Source organism: Cinclus cinclus, chromosome 6 (assembly GCF_963662255.1).
Source record: "Cinclus cinclus chromosome 6, bCinCin1.1, whole genome shotgun sequence".
In the NCBI taxonomy this organism is placed as follows: Eukaryota; Metazoa; Chordata; class Aves; order Passeriformes; family Cinclidae; genus Cinclus; species Cinclus cinclus.
The window spans coordinates 59044498-59061610 of record NC_085051.1 but is presented as its reverse complement, the minus strand read 5'-3'; the positions used below and the strand labels follow the sequence as shown (position 1 = coordinate 59061610).

The 17113-nt window shown below is 41.4% G+C and overlaps 1 protein-coding gene across 1 annotated transcript in view; it reads left to right on the top strand.

Moving 5' to 3' along the window:
• The window catches only part of PELI2 (pellino E3 ubiquitin protein ligase family member 2), a 64427-nt gene that overhangs the window by 9880 nt on the left and 37434 nt on the right, over positions 1–17113 (top strand). Inside the window, exon 2 of the mRNA XM_062494975.1 lies at positions 14944–15073. Coding sequence (XP_062350959.1) covers positions 14944–15073 — 130 coding nt within the window. The remainder of the gene's footprint in view (positions 1–14943; positions 15074–17113) is intronic.

Here is a 17113-nt window from a genome sequence, read left to right as displayed (position 1 = left end):
CGGAGAAGGAGGTTTGGCAACAGCCAAACGGACAAGCCTTGCATGGTTTTTTACTCCACTTTTGTTTTAGGCTGGGCTTCACTGAAAGAATGAAAGATGAGAGGTGCCCCAAAACAGCACTGGAGATGCAGCTGCCCTTGGGATGGTGCTGGCATTCCGGGGGTTTGCAGGATCTGGCTCCATGGGCAGTGGCCATGGAAGCTGCAGTGCTTTGGTCTTGCTGACTGCTGAGATTTGTTCCCTAGATGAGATGCCTTGCTCAAGGTGCCAGGGAGGAGACTGCAAGCTGCTTGTTTGGTTTTAGGGATGTGCACTGCAAATTTTGTCCCGTAATTTCCACAAATATTTTCTTAATACCCAGATATTCTTTTCTACCCTTTTTGGTAACGAGTCCCTGTGCCCATTTAAAAGACTTCGATGGAGCTTTCCCAAAATGTCTAGATATGTTCCTTCTTTTGGCTATGAAAGATAACTAAGCTGGATCTTTTCCAGTATTTTCACTGTCTGCTTGCTGTCAGAGTGAAAGAGCTTAAACTTTTGACTTGGGTTTTGTGCCTTTTTCCATGTTTGAGCACAAAATGCTGGAGATCCATTGCTCACTTAGCTGTGCCTTATCTCTGATTGTGCAATCCCATTTCCAGCTGCAAAACGGGAGTGCCATATATCCAGTTTTATGGCGAGTTTGGAGTTTGCAGCATGCAGAGATTGGTGTTATCCAGCAAATAGCTGTCCATGTAAGGATGCAGGAAGACTACAGAAAGTACAGTTCCCTCTGTAAACAAAGCCAGGGTTTTAAGTGATTAGCAGGGTCTAAATCAAACTCCGTGTATCCTCCTAGTTTATTATTGTGCAATGTGACTTCAAATTCAGCTCAGGAATTGGCCTCTGATCATGGTTTGCACCTTCAGCTCTGTGGAAGAGACTGGTTTATGTTATGGTTTTAGCTGCTGGAAATCTCTTGGTGTAAAGAGAATGATGGTAAAATGATACTTTTGTTAAAGGGTAAGCAGATTGTTGAGGCAAAAGTGATTTGCTCTTTCATGTCTGGGCATTCTGCAGCCAGTGCAGGTGGGAAGGAAGGAACTGGATTTGGGGTTGGCTGGGGTCCAGTTGCAGGCTCTATTCAGACCCAAGCCAGAAGTAGTATGAACTTGTTTGTAGGTTTTGGGCAGAGATGACAGTTGAAGAAAAACAGCTGTCTCACTTTTGTGAGCTGATGAAATTAGTTATGAATATGTCAGGTGGAAAAAGTGGAATGCTTTGTGCTGTGCAGAGGTTGAGAAATGCATTAAAGACCAGTTTGTCATGCCTAAGTCAAGAGACTAAAACACTTAGCTGAGTTAAGAGATAAGAATGTATGATGCTTGTTAATATCCAGAGAATAATTGTATTCATTTGTAAAACAACTCATCTATTGTAACCATGAGTACAAAGGGATGTTCTCCCACCTCCTGCACCATTCTTACTTGTGCATGAGCTAAGTGGGGCTTGTGTAAGTGATTGTGAGCAGCCTTTGGTTTACTTAGTCATTATTAAATCTAAAGGCTGGTCTGGTTGGGAATAACTCATTTCATTTTCTTCCTAATTCTCTTCCTAGACTTTACTTTGTATTTGGAGAAACACTGCATAGGTCTGTACATTAAATAATTTCAGTCTGACAACTATTGTCAAAATTTAAAATGTGGTATAACAAGCAGAATTTGACAGGACCTTTTAGTTTCCTGTTGTTTGTTTTGGAAGAACGAAAGTCCAGATAATGACTGTTCAGATGAGCAGTTTGTCTTGGCATAAAGGAATCCTGGTTAAAATCTGGAGAAGTTCTGAACAGGTGCTTGTTTCACACTGCTGGTCATTACTGCTTGTAGCCTCTGGAACTTCTGGTGTTTGTGGTGTGGGATAAGCTGTTTAAGGATCTGGTGTTGGGACAGAACAAGGTGTCAGTTTTGGCATGGTGATGCTACAGCTGGAGAGAAGCAGTCACTGCTCCTGGCTGTCCAGGCAGTTTTCTTGCAGGAGGACACTGAATCCTCAGCTCTGCTGGCACCGTGGGCTCCCTATCCCAGTCATTTTCTATCTGCCTCTGGTGAATACGCAGTGATTTACTGAGAGGTGTAGTGACAAGTGAGGTTGTAGTCTGTAACTGGAAATGAAGGATGTCACTGAACTGATTTTATTCCGCAGCCTCCTGATGCTATTTGAGATCTGGTGAGGAGAGGCTGTAAAGATGAATGAGATTCCCACCCCCCATCAGGGAATCCGTGTGTCTGATTCTCACCTCTGAGGAAAAGCTTCAGTTGGAGCTGTCACCTCAGTAGACACAGAAGGAATCCAACTGCAAGGCATGTACCCAGAGGAAATCACGCTTTGCTGGTTCCCTGGCTTATAAAACTCCTTGTTTTGCATTGTTCTCCTTGTCCCTGCTCTTGCTTCACCTCTGCTGCCTGCAGTAGTAATAACAGTGTTGGGATGTCGAGTTTGAGTGGGAATGGGCACAAATGTTCTGCTACCCCAAGGAACTGAGGGGTGGATGTTGAAGAGGTTTGGGAATGTTGTCTTTTCTTGGAAAACCAGCTGTTTGGAGTAATTTTGAACACAACCTGAATTGTCAACAATGTCTCCTGTAGTTTAACAGCCTTGTATTTTACCTCGTGTATGAGCTCAGTTCAGAGCTAAGAATAGTATTCTATGTTACTCAAACATTCAAATTTTCTGGATGTGGAAAGTCTCCTTTTCCTAGTGGTTGTAAAATAGAGTAGTGGAGGATTTTTGTCCTTAGCTCAAACTCTGAAAGGAAAAATTTGGGATTTGTCCAGACATGAATGCCTCTCCAGTAGATTTCAGGCTTGCTCCTTTATAATGGGCAGTTCCAGGACATCTGCTTCTGAGTTTTACAAAGATACTGAAACAAAATGATGGGGTGTGAGTATTTCTGGACTTCATTCTTTTGCTCCCCCTCAAGGTGGTGCAGCCTGGGAGATTTCTACAAATGCTCTTTTTTGATAGGGGCTGTAGGAGGAAAGGAAAACAGTTGTGGGAGACCCTTAGAGATATTCCCACAGATATAATGTCAAAGAATTGACAGAGTAGCAAGGGAATTGTGGTTTATGTTCTGAAAGGCATGTGCAGTGCCTTTCGCTGGGCAAGGGAGGACAGAAGAGAATTTGGTATCTGCAAAACCCACATAAAAACAGGGTAGTACAGACATAATCTGAGTCTTGCACATCCTCATGCCCTGCAATGGTTGCAAAACTCTTTAGCCTTGTACCATTCCCCTCTTCAGCTGGAAACAGTGCAGCATGGCCAAGGTGCCCTTACGGAGAGTGATGTCAGGTATAAAAACCTGAGGGCAATGGGGAATCTCTGAGCCAGGCAGCTGTAATCAATTACTTGATTTCTGTGTCTCTGAACTAGTTCCTGCAGTCATGCTTTGCTGGGCAATGCACTTCCAATTTCAGTCTTGGGCTCATGAGCTTTATTTCCACAGCTGAATTTCCATTTGGCTTGCTACTACTGAATCCTGTAAGGCTGTTTGATATTATGACCTGTACTTGGGGAAACATTGCTTTAAACAGATCCTCTGTTTTCTTGGTCTGGTTTGCCCCATAGGGTGTCCTTGCCTTTAAAATTAAAGGAATCTAGAGAAATAGGGTGAAACATATGGGTTGGCTTATTTTCTTGAAAGTTGGTGAACAAAAATAGTAAGAGTATGCTGTCTGTCTTTGTGGGTGTTGGCAGAGAAAAAGAGCTAGATTTCCAGAGGAAAAAAAACTGAGTGAGGACTATCTGTGGTTTAAAACTTATTTTCTGTTCTACAAACCATTGTGTCACTTGTGCACATTATTTAATATCTGTTGGGATGAAACTTTAGCTTGCAGAGTGTAGCCAGAAGCAGGCAGGCTGGAATAGCCCTGCAAATGAGCTGAGTGAGAATTCTGCTCTAGGAAACTTCTCTGCCATAGAGCCTTCAGTGTGGCTTCAGAGTTTTAGAGCTTGCATCAGTGTATAAACAGTCTTGTGTGGTTGTCTTGTATAAAACTCTCCTGCTGCTTCAGTGAGGAGATTCCTTCCCATCTGCAGAGCACACAAGAGCTCTTGTTCAGGCACTGCTACACGAAGCTCTCTAGTGAGATTCTTCAGAGATCAGAATCTCTGAGCATTTGGATGTGAAAAAACATTAGAAATTCATCACTTCTGTTGCTTTGATTCATTCTTAGCAAGTGGTGGTTTCTGAGGCCTGTGAAAGGTCAGTGTTTATTTTATGTAGCATTTTGGCAATGAAATTTTGTGGCATTTTTGTCACTGAAGGTATGAAACGGAAAGACTTTACTGTCATGAAGGTACACAGATCAGAATTCATTTTGCTGTAGTAAACGCTTAATGGCTTTGCAGGAGTATTTTCCTGGCTAGAGATGTCTGATTAACTTTATTACAGATTATGATAAAAGCGAACACCCAAGGTTGCTGTGAATTAGTAAGCTGTCAGCGTGTTTTAAGTCTGAAGAAGATATATTGAAGTCTTGCTCTCTGCACTGCTGCACTGTTAATTTCTGGTTTATTAAGACTTTAAAAAAAACCCCCACAGTTACAGCAGTGCTGTGATGCCTGCATACTTAGGGTTCACACGCAGATCCAGTAGGTTTCAGGTATGAGGAATAATTTATCTTCTGTGGATTTTAGGGCACATAACACACACACTAACCAAGAACAGGCAGATGGGTAATTCTTTTGCTTTTTCTCTTCACTTACCCACTCTAAAAGTGCTAGTAGTAGCAGTGCAGTAGATTATCTTCCCTTTGACAGCTTGTGCCATGGAACAGTTGATATAAAGCAGAATCAGTGATATTAAGGAACCTGCTGTGTTCAGAGGCAGCGCTGCTTGCAAGTGCTACAAAGAAGGAAACCCAATTCTTTCTTATTTGTTTGTGAGGCAAATATTTGGGATTCTGTTCAGCAGTTGGGGTTGAACTGGGAGCTGTGCACTTGTAAGGGTGTCTTTTTTCCCTGGGAAACCGAAAGGAATGTTAAAATGGATAAAATTAAGACCTGGATGTTGCAGCTCAGGATGCAGTAGTTGAGTGCCTCGCTTTCTATTCAGTGCACTGCTGGTGAGATCACCTATATTCACAAAATGGATGCAAATTTGATTTCTTCCTCTGTGCTAAATGGTACTGAAACCAACCTAAGAAGATTCTTGTCATGCTTGAGTGTTTGAAAAAGCTGTAACAGACATCCTGGAGCAACTTCTACTGTCCATGAAATCACAAAAATGACATTGCTACTTCTTGTATTTGTAGGTGAACTGAAGTTACAAGAAAGCTATCACCTTTTCTTATGAAAATGTGAGCTATCAAATAGTCCTTGATAGGGTTTTAGGGAAAGCACTTGATTTCTTAGGAAATGACTGTTGGGACAGTGCTTTTATTTTCAATGGCTCAAATGGTCCTTTGAGTGAAATGTAGTTTCTCCATAATGTTTAATGTAGCACGGTTTCAGCTGTAACATGGTGTTATTACTGTTCATCCCTCAGGCTAAAATTTGAGCAGTTTGGTTTTGCACCTTTGAGCACGTGGGAAGTACAAATGGATTGGGAGAATATTCAGAATGTCAGGGCAGGTAGGTTTTGAGGTCTCTCATCTCCTTGCATGCTATGAAGTCTAATTTGTCTCAGTTTTGAAACTTGCAGCCATTTCTTAATCTGATGTTTAAGAGGAGATTGTAAATAGTTTCCAAACAAAGCTGTGTGGTTCCTAAGCCTCTGGTGGTGTAGATCAACAATCTTCTTCCTTTCCTTCTTTCCTCCTGTGCACTGAAACCCAGCTGTGCATAGTACTTTGCTTTGAAAGGGATTTTGTGTTTTTCTGGCTTGTTTTGAATGCAGTGAATGTCAGATCTTGCTTTCTGCTCTATCTGTGTGTGTTTAACCAAATGCCATATCAAACAATGCCAGTGGCATTTGGTAGGTTATAGATCCTTCTCAGATGAGTAGCATTTCTTCCATGCTATGAGAGGTTGAGGGCTGGAAAGAGGATTCTCTAAACCTGGTGTTTTGCCCACCTCTTGTACTCTTTCAGCTGGAATAAAAATCATGCTTTGAAATGAACCTGATTAGTTTATAGCCTGTGTTTTGTGTGCACTAACATTGCTGGTTTTATGTAGCAGTCAATGGTTTTAGCTGACAGCTTTGGAGATGGGCTTAAAGCACTGAATAAAATTGCCTCCTTGTTAAATGAATGCTGGGGGGAGCTGTAAAATGTTGGAAATAAGGATTGTTAAGGAAATCATTACGTGAAAGAAGAGGTTTCCTTACCCTTTGCTTTCTAAAAGGGAAACCTCCTGCATTCTAATGCTCTGCTGGCATATTACTTCCATTGGAATTGGTATAATAATATCTTAAATGTGGCTTTTTTTTTTTTTTTCTCTGTTAAAATTGCTACCTTTCTTTTTCCCTGATCATATCATGGTTATGGATGACTTCTGTGTTTTATATTGTGAGACTCAGGTCATCCCCACCTAGAGAGTTTTTAGCTATGAAGTTGTTTGGAACGATCAGGTTGTTTGACTGCTTTAATTGAAGCTTATCCTGATGGTCTAGCAGGCTGCATCATCAGCATGTTCCTTGGGTTCTTCCAGAGTGCCAGCTTTTAATCAAACTCTTGTGCTACTTACACAGCTCTCTTCGATTTCACAAAAACAAAAGGAACAAATTATTTTCCAGAAAAATAATCTGGGACAAGTAACAAGCCACTTGCTAAGAAAAATCAAGGTGGGTGATAAGAAGTTTTTGCAGAAAGTTTTTCCCAGCCCAGAAGAAACACCAGCTCTTTTGTATTCCTGTCTGGGTCTCCCTGGTCTTCTGTGCCAAGTAGCTGCAGTAGTAAAGCCCTGACTCCTGTGCCCTTCACTTGGGGGCTGGTTGCTTCTGTTACTTTTCTATTTTCTTACTCCAGAATTTCTTCCTCTGCCCCTCAGTGAGAAGAGTATCAAAATAGCAAAGAGTTTTGGGCATCTTGGAGGAAGCTGGATGTGTGGTGTAAATAAAGCTGATTAAAAGCAGTTCTAGCACAGTCCATTTGGTATTTGCAAGTCAAGAGCATCCTTTAACTTTTTGTATAGAGTGAGGTGTGTTTTCCTTGAAGTGCCTGTATTACCTAAGCTAAACATGCATGAGGATTAGTCAGCTGTAGTTTCTATAAATATTCTCCTTGAAACAAACTCGACTTTTTATTACTCTAATGTTACTGCTGGTGTAGTAGTAATCCTGCTGGTGCTGGAGGAGGAAGTGTGGAGTGGAATAATTAAAAAATAATGAGTTAACCTGATCTGTAGGGCACCAGATTCTTTCCTCTCTTGGTAGGTGGAGGTGGGGGATACAGGGGGGAGGCCACAGCAGCCAGGAATAGCCTTTTACCCCCAGACCAGAAGAGTGACCAGTTGTGCTCCAGAACACCAGGGAATAATTAAGGTCACCCTGGAGAACCTCAGCTACTGCACATGTGATTTCTTGTGGTGTTTCCAGTAGATAAGGTTCTACTTAATTTGTATATACCCGGTCAAGGAGGAAAGTAGGTTCTAGCTTATTTGATCTGCAGTAGGTGCCTCTGAAAGCTTTTTTTAATTTATTTATTTTTTTTTATGTTGTACATAACCTTTTACTGTGTGCTCAGCTAATCCATGTGGCTGGATGAGTGGATGTGAAAATAAAAGCTCTCTGGGTGTAGCTTGAGGCTTTGGAGCCAGCTCATTGCTGGATTCCTGATGGTCGGAGCAACTTTTTTGAAACGTAGCTAAAAAAAAAGGAATTAAAAGTAACTCCTAATCATGAGCTGGTTATGCAAATCAACCTTTTCTCTGAAAAATCTGGGGTCGTGGCACAGATCAGATCAGGCTGCATTTCACTGAATCACTGCAGCCTATTTGAAGGCTCAAGGACAGTTCAGGGAGCAGTAAACAAAGCAAGGAGTTTTAAAATTTGGTGCTGGGGAGGAGAAAGCTTGTGGTGAACACAGAGAATCACTGTGGCAACGAGTGTTCCAAAAGTGCTGGAGAAGGGAATGCTTCCTGAAGTGTTTTATGATAGTAAAATGACTTCACAAATCCAAGTTGTGGCACAGAAGAAACAAACACTTCTTGTCTCAGAACCAACAAAACAGAAAAAAGAAAAAACAACAAAAAAACCCAAAAACCAACCCCAAACTGATTATGGCCACAATTAACAACTCCTACATACCTTTCCTATGGATAATCAAGTTCACAGATGCAAAAACATTGCTTTTAATTGGGTAAAGAGATGAGATTATTTGGGACTTTGGAACTTGTTGGTTTGGATTTTCTTGCTCTGCAGGAAGACTGGCTTTGTTAAGCTGTACAACTGGTAGTGATTAGGAAGCATTTATGCCTGTGGAGATGTCTTAGCCAGCAGAGTCTGAGGTGGGACTGTGTCTTTCATTCAGGACTTCTTCCCAGGTTGCATAAACCAAAGGTCTTGGATCAGTGGCTTTTTGTTAATCAAGGATGGAAGCCCTTTGGTTATCCATCAGTTACTTATTGCTGTAGCCTTTCTGCTTAATACTTTAGTTTTGCTGTGTTAACTACTTACTTAAAACATTTTCCTTCAGAAAGAAAGCAGAATCTGATGGGAATTAATCTTCTAGCATGTGAGCCTGCTGTGAGAAGGAAGAGAGAACAGATTGTTTAAGCTCTTTGGTGGATTTGGCAGGAAGTGCAGGAGACTTGCTTGACCTGGATCTCTCCTGCTATGTGCATGGGGAAAGTTTTAACTCCAAAGATGTTGAAACATGGTGGGGAGGCCTGGATCTTCCAGACTGACTCAAACAGAGGTGTCCTGGATGGGCTGGATCAAGCCTTTGAGTTGGGGATGGAGCAGGTGACTCTGCCAGCTGTTTTCTGTATTCTGTGGTCAGAAAGCAGCTGTACTTTTTTTTCCAGAGGTGCATGTGATCCAGTGGGGAAAGGGAACCTTCTGCTCAGTCAAGATTTTTTGAGCCTGGAGATGAGGGCAGCAAGGATAAAACAAAAATATTCGCCTTCCAGCCTCCAAGAAACTTGAGCATTAAAGGTGTTTGTTGCAATCTGTTGTAGCGAAGCCCTGTGCTGTTCAAGGAGCAGTCGTGTGTTCACTGCCAAAACTCCCCGGCAGGAGTGGGATTAGCAGTACCTCTGGTGGTGGAGGCTGCTTCTGGGACAGACACTGGTGCATGCAATCAGCTGGAGACAAGCTGAGACTGAAATTCATCTTGAGTTAAAATCTGTGGCACTGATACAGCAGCAGAGAGCACGGTTCAAAGGATGAAATGAGCCAGGAGTGTCCCATTGGTAAAGAATCCTCCTTAGTTTTGCTTTTGCTATTTGGCAACTCTGCCCCATGAGATTAAGTTCGAGAATAACTTCACTGTTCTGTTTCACTGAAATGCTTAGATAGCTGGCAGACAGCAACTGCTTGTTTTCTGAAGCTGTGATGCAGAGAAATGTGTTTGAAACAATTCTTGCCTTTTTGTAGAAAGGAAATCCTTAGCCTTTCTTTTGCTGAAATATTGCTAGATACAAAATGAATTGTTGAGGTTGATACAAGGGAAGAGAGTGTAAAGGCTATGAAGTACTGGCTGGCAGTGATACTACATAAAGGGAAACACAAATACACTTATTTTTTTACTTATGTTGTAGCTTTCTGTTTATGTTTTGCTATAAACTATAAGTGTAACTTTTCCCTTTTAACATGTGCTCAAGGGAGGGAGCACTGAATGCTTCAGCAGCAGAGGGTTTTCCAGTTAGTCAGGACTTGAGCCTGGAGCTGTGAAAAGCTCTGGGACTGGGTGTTGCAAAGGTGAATAATGTATCTTTAGCCTTCCTATGCGGTGGGTGTCGTGAGAGCTATAGACTGGCTGTATTATCCAGGGGGATCTCTCCTGCTCTGCTGTTTTCCATGTTGCTGATACAAGTGCTTCTGTGGCTGTGCAGTGGGCTGGAGGGTGAGGAATGTGGTTTTAAAACTGAACTTAATGTATAAATCTAGTTGTGTTTCCCCTTCATGTGAACCAGGCAGAGAAGTAGTGGGAACGAATTAACAAAGGAAAGGTGAGACTGCTGCTTTTGGCAGCAGTGTGGGACCACACTGGTTCAGGGATGGTGAAAATACAGTGTAAGCACAAACTGAATTTTGCTATGTGTGGAGTATGTACTACAAGATTCTACCAAATCTGGGATCAGAATGTACTTATAAGGGAAGATGGACTCAAGTCTGACTTCACTTCTGCAGCTTTATTGTTTAGTGAGCAAAGATGTGCTGTTTGACTCACTAAAGCTATGGAAACGACTGAACTGCAGCATCTCATCTGTTTATAGCTAAGTCTGTCTTTTGGGATTGTTTTCATCCAAAACCAGTGAGGTGTGCTGTAGATCTGTTAGTAAGAGACAAAGAAAGCAAAATAAAATTACTCCTTTTTGTCTAGGGGAAATACTACTGGTGAAAATCAGGAGTTGTTCAGTTTTAGTAATTTGGAAGGTAGTTTGCATAGGTATGCAGAAGTATTTAAGTTTATGATGGCTTGTTTTTTGATAGCATTGTAAAAAAAATTCAGATGCATGCAGCACCTTCAATGTCAGCTAGTAGATACCTTAATTCTAACAATGAGTTCCTTGAGTTGAAGTCAAACTTTCCAAGGTGCAGGTTAAGATTTAGAGCTCTTGTACCATGTAACAGAACTGTCATTTACTCTTTGCCACTGTCTAGGCTGGATTATTTTATAACAAACAAAACCAAAATATACATAAACCAAACAAGCTCGTGTAACAAGCCTTCTGACAAACAGTTCAAAGCTTGTTGCAGATCTCTGAAGCAGACAAGTCCTTGTAGTAGTACAAGTAGTACAAGACTTGTAGAAAGTAGGAACTTGCCACAGTGGACTGTGGGAGAGAGCATGTGTGGTCTTGCTCTCCAGACAGCCCTGAATCCAGGCAGAGGAGAGGCTTTCATTACATATCCCAGCCATGGGAAAACCTTAATTGGAGTTTGCAGTTCATTGTATACCAAACTCTTCAAGTGTTTGATGTAAATCTGTAGGAAACTGGCTTTGATAATTATGGTGTCCATAGCCCATGCCAGCACCACTCCCTTATTTGCAAGGAATAGTGCTATCAACTGAGATAATTATCCCAGGAGGTTTCATGATGCAGCTTGTCCCAGTACTGCTGTCACCGAGAAGCATTTGGAAAAAGCACAGGATTGTTCCTTCCACGTGTGTTGGTCTGATGAGCATCACTGGTCTGAGATCTGTGTGTGAGCAGGGTGCTCTCAGAAATGATAGCTCTGTCACTGTGAAATTGATTTTTGTCCTAGTTTGTTTATTAGTTGGAAACAACATTTGTTACTTTTTTGTTTTGTTTTGTTTTTGGTGCTGTGAAGGAGAGTTCCAGCTGCAGGTTCTTTTGGTAGTACTGGACTTCTTGTGAAGCAAAAAGTTGTGTGCTGATGTGCCGGTGCCTAAGCTAATCCTGGAGCTACTGGAAGGGCACACAGGAGAAGGGAAATGGCTCCTGCTTGTGGAACAGCTTTGTGAGAGGCAGTGTTGGGCGATGGGGAATTTGTGTCCTCAGTCCTTGTCCCTTCTCCATGTGTGATTCCATCCTGTTGCTGCCCCGAGGGAGGCACTTGTTGCTTGCCCAGGCACTGCTCGATGGAAGAGTGGAGAGCGATGGACAGAGAGGACAGGGCGGGTTTTGTTGCAGTTCCTGGTGCCTGTGCTTAGGAAAGCTGATCCAGCAAGATGTGGGCAGCTATTCTCCTCCTCCTGGGTGCTGAATCCAGCCATGTCCCGTGAGGCTGCTGCCCCGGGAGCAGGGCACAGAGGCTGGGAGGGAGCAATCCTGCCATGGCTGGCAGCATCCCAGGGCAGTACTGCTGGGCATGGAGCTGGTTCAGGTGTGGCTGCAGTGCCATGGGGAACAACTTGAGAGGCCTGGCCTTGGAGAAATGAAGGTGTCTGCAGGCTGTGGAAATGTTGGATCCCTAAAGCCTGGGATTTTTGAACTTTCTGTTTGACTTGAGGCCTTGGAGAAGGCTTCAAAATGAGTGATGGAGTTGGGATCACAGGTGTGTGGTTTGAATAGAAGTGTGGGATTTCACATGGTGAAGGGTTTGGAATTTGGGGTTTTAGAACATAGTAATAGGTGTGGGACAAGATAGAGGTTCTTGGGCGGTGGCTCTTCTTCCTTCTTGTTCCTTCTTCATGATTTCAAGTAGTTTTTAATTGGATAGAAAGCTCCACAGTGTGGGTCACAGGTGTTTTGGTCATTGGGTCAAAAGTATAATGAATATAAATGTTAGCTTTTAATTGAATAGTTAGGCTTTAAAAGACCTTGTAACTAGCTAGATCTACCTCATTTTTTTTTTTCTTTTTGCTTTTAGTTTGTTAGCTGGAAGTGCTGCAGAACTCACTGTACTGTAGATAAGAATTAATAAACAACTGAGTCTGGACATGAAAAATCCATCTCTTGTGCTTCAGTCCTGACTCTGAGTGAAAGCAGAGATAAAAAGAAGCTAGCTACTAATATGTGGAACTGCTATTATGGAAAGAGGCACCTTCTCACACCCTTTCCCCCCCCTTCTAAAACGTGTGTATCCCTAGGAACAGTCCCAGCTCTTTCTACCACTGTTGGATCAAAATCAAACTTGCAGGTCTATAATTGAAGCATAACAAATCATAAAACTACCACTCAATTCTTCCTGCCCTTTATGGAAATGTAGAAATGGGCACAAGGAAAACCTTCATGAAAACTTGTCAGTGCTAGTGAGGATGAATGAGTTCAACATTCACTTTGCTTTTATTTCCTTCCTATTTGAAGACACCGAGGTCTTTTATCCTTGAGTTTATTTATCTATTTTAAAAGCAATTAAACCCCACAGAGACTTGAAATGAAATAGATTGGCCTTCCCCAGTTAAAATTGTCTTCTGAAAATGAGGGGAAAAAAACCAAACCCAAGCAATAAAACCCCACTTGCCTGGTTTAATTTTCAGTGGAACTGCTTTAATTCAGTACTGTTTAGCAGTTACACAAGCATAAGAAAAATCAGTAATTACAGGATATAAAGCTAGCAATAGAAATACATAATAGTTACATATTATTTCCAAGGGAATTGTTACTTTTTTAGGTCTCCAGATAAAAATACTCATAGAAAGAATCTTGTCTTCAACAAGTGAGAACTTGCTGGCATATTCCTGATAATATTGTCTTTGAAAGAAAGCACGTGCATATACCCAGGGAGGTTCAAGTGGAGAATCAAATAACTCCTATTTTAAGTGCTGGTATTTAAGCTGCCTGTGGAACATTTTGATGTGTCTTTCCAGAGATTGGTCTCTTGTGATAAGGATCCACAGGCTGCACTTCTCTGGAGTAGAGTTAATAACAAATTTCCAAGGTGCAGGTAGGTCTGGCACAAAATAGTAGTGATTAACTCCCATTGGTTTTGTGCTGTGTTAGGGAATCTCCTTTAATATTCTAGAAAGACACTGTAATCTGCCCTGTGAAAAGGGGAGTGAAGAGGACAAGTTCAGCTGGAAGTCTCTCAACTTGCTATGTGGCTTTAGCATCATGTATTAAATGTGCATTTTTTAAATGTCTAGGTTTTAAGTTCTAGAGCAGTGAGATTTGAGATAATTTTTATCCTAAATCTGTTCTTATTTGTGCTCTGTTATCAGCAGTCCTGCCTTTGAGATTCCTAGAAGAAAGGACTCCAACTGCATTCTCCTGTTACACAAATAGTTTTATATACAGGATGTAATGCTAAAAAATAAATACTCCAGGTTACTGCATTGCTGCCTCTTTCCTTTTCATATTCTTTTTCTGCCTGCAGTGTTAACCTCTAATCATAAAAGACTGTAGGGGAGAGGGTTATATGAGAGCAGGATAGAAGAGACCTTACCAGTAAGACAGAAGACATTTATCAGTGGAATAACATCTGTAGTTTCTTGGGTGAAAGTCTGAAATCTGAGGATCAGGAATGGAAGAGTCAGTAAAGCCCTGAAAGCTCTTCCAGCTGAGAGTTATCAGGAATGGTGGTGAAAAGTCTCTACCTGACCTAAATCTTGGGGGTGAGGTGATGGTGAATTCTGTGCTTGTGCACTGCAGAGAAATTTCCAGTTGATCCTGTCCCTGGGGAAGGAGCTCTGCCCCTTGAGGCTTCAGATTCTCTGAGTAATTAATCCATTGGGTCTGTGTCCTCAGGGAGAGATGAAAGAACTGTCAGGGGCCCCTGTGTTACACCTGATAAGGAAAGTCATTAGTGAGGCTTCAGATAGTCACATAAATTAAAAACACTTGCATCTTCTTTCCTTAATAATAGACGAAGCCTTTAGGATTAAAGCTGTGCTGTGTGGTTTTATTTTTTATTTTTATTTATATTTTTTTTTTGGTTTGTTTTGTTTTTGTTTTTAGTGGGGGGACACAACTAGCAAAGCATTTTATGTGTGTAAAATCCTTTCCACATAGTTTTACTTGCCCCTAAATTACTTTCGTTTTTTCATGTTGCCCCTGTTCTTCCTCCCTTCCTGCATGAGATGTGGGCAGACAGCTGGTAGGGCAAAAACATTTTAGAACTCCTCATGTTCTGAAATTAAAGTGAAGATGTAGAGTTTGTTCTTCAAATTCCTTTGATTCTGGAGGTGAAGAGGTGTTTCTGTGGCTGAAAAACTGGGTATGTAATTTGTAGTTAATTACCTTTTTAATGAGAATGGGGTTTCAACCATTGGTAGGAAAAGAATGTTTGAACACTCAGTTCAGGAAGCAAAACTTAGCCTGATTGTTACTTGTTTTATTTTGCCCCGTGCATTTGATGATACCAGAATATTGTGGCCTAATTACACCTCTCTCTCCTTTGCTCTATTCCAGGCTGGTGTTGTTTTATGCTGAACTTTTTTCCTTTATTTCCAGGTATAATGGGTCCCTCCCTAATGGTGACAGGGGGCGCAGGAAAAGCAGATTTGCCCTTTATAAGCGCCCTAAGGCAAATGGAGTTAAACCCAGCACTGTTCATGTCATCTCTACTCCTCAAGCATCAAAGGTATGTGACACTGGGCAAATCCTGGTTTTTGATGCTCCTGAGTGGAGAACAGCTCAGGTATTGCTGCTGATTTACCTTGCTGCCAGTTTATTCTGTGCTTACAGAATACTTTTGTTTAATGAAGAGGCTGCAGTGGATTTGCTTGCTGGGGTATATAGCTATAATCCAGTTACCTGATCTTACAGACTATTTTAAACAGGTATCAGCTAATGTGACCTTCCTGCCCCAGTTCAGAAAGCTGGCTGTCAGTGCTGACTGTTTTATCTGAGCCATAGGTACACAGGGGATAAAAACACAAAAAGTATTTTAGTTTCTTTCTCACTGGAGTGATACTTCTCTCCTCTTCAGGAAGATAACTGACATGCTAAAAAAAAATGTTCTGATCCCTTTGGGCCTGTCTTCTTGCTAATAAGGATACTGTACAAATTTTTACTTGAAGTTTAGTGTGGGTGAATGAGGAAAAGCAGCCAAGTTAAATACATTTAACTTAGTAACATGTTAATGTATAGGACTGTCCAGATCAAAATTCTCCTGGTGGAATGTATTTCAGGCTGCAAGAGGTCTTCCTATCTCTCCTCTCAAAGCCTTTTTCTTAGAAGCAAGAAGTGAGTAGAGTTTATGCTAAACTGGAGGGGGAGTTGTATGCTGGCACTCACACAAGAGGATGGTTTGTATGAAATGTACATCACTGAAATATCTCTTGGGACAGAGAGAGAATCTGCACCATGCTCAGAAATGTGTTGTCTGACTTGGACCAAGAGAAGAATGTTGTTTAATACATAGTATGGGATTGTTTTCTTTTCTCATACACACCATACACTGTATATGCCTAAACTTATCAAAATACACAATATCAGAGCTTGTTCTCTTTGAACATTGTATGGGGCTTGCCTACTGCAGATAAATGTGGAGTCTTCTTGATTAAAGGTTACAGTAAATATTTTTCAGTGTTTCTGGTATCAAAATGAAAGCTTTTGTGAGTTAAATCTTCCTGATGAAATCAGCCTTCAGAATAGACCCATGGTATATGTTGGTAATTCTGGTTTGTTGCTTAAAATGTAACCAATGGGGAAAAATATGTTTTTTACATAGTGGATGAAAATATACACATGTTCTCACTGGATGATCTTAAGCATTTAGACTGCAGATAGTATTTCAGCATTTGAGTTGCAAAATATTTGAACACCTGGCAGACACCACAAGGAATCTGGTTAATGTTCATCTATGGTGTTATTGTAGTGCAGATAAAATGTGTGTGCTGTACCAATTACTGCCCTTATAAAGATAGCAGAGGATCTGGGGCATTAAAGCCTTTCCTCTGAGCTTTTGGATTCGGGTAGATGTGTCAAGTTGAACGTATTTTGCACTTTCTCTGAACCCTTAGAAAAGAGCTTTTGTGTATTTGTGCTGCTGTCTGGGGCAGGGCTGGTGGAAGTGTGCCAGAACAGTGGTGCAGTGGCTCTCAGTGAGTGCTCTTTCCATGCACACAAGGAACACTTACATTTTAAAGATGCTGTCATCAGCTTTTCTCACATCTTAGGCACCAGAGCCTGAATTGTTTTACTGAGAATTGCTTCTGCCTGTGACTTGTGTAAATGGCTGAAGAAACACAGGCTAATAAAGAGTGAGCTTAGTTCTTAGAAAACAATGGGTAACTTGACTTCAGAAGTTTAGTTGTGCTCTCAAGTCTTTCAGTTTTAACTTTCATTTAAGAAAGATAAACCAGCAGAAACTTGTGCTGCTTAGGTTGTTAAGTTTCCCCCCTTTACATCCTTCCTTTTAACTTTTCAGGTACCAATTTTCTGTTTTGTTCTGCTTGTCTGTCACTGTAAACTGAATCTGTGAGTAAAAAGACAAGTGTAGAGTACTGTTGCTTTTTGGATGTGTGTAGCAGAGTGGGAGAAGCCCTGGCTGCCTCCACTGGTTTTGTCTGTGACAAACGGAGGCTTGAATAAGGTGTATGGCTGTTTTTGTGCTGATTGCATTAATGCAGCAGCTCAAGAGCTGTAGTTGTCACCGATTTCAAGTTGGTGTGTCAGC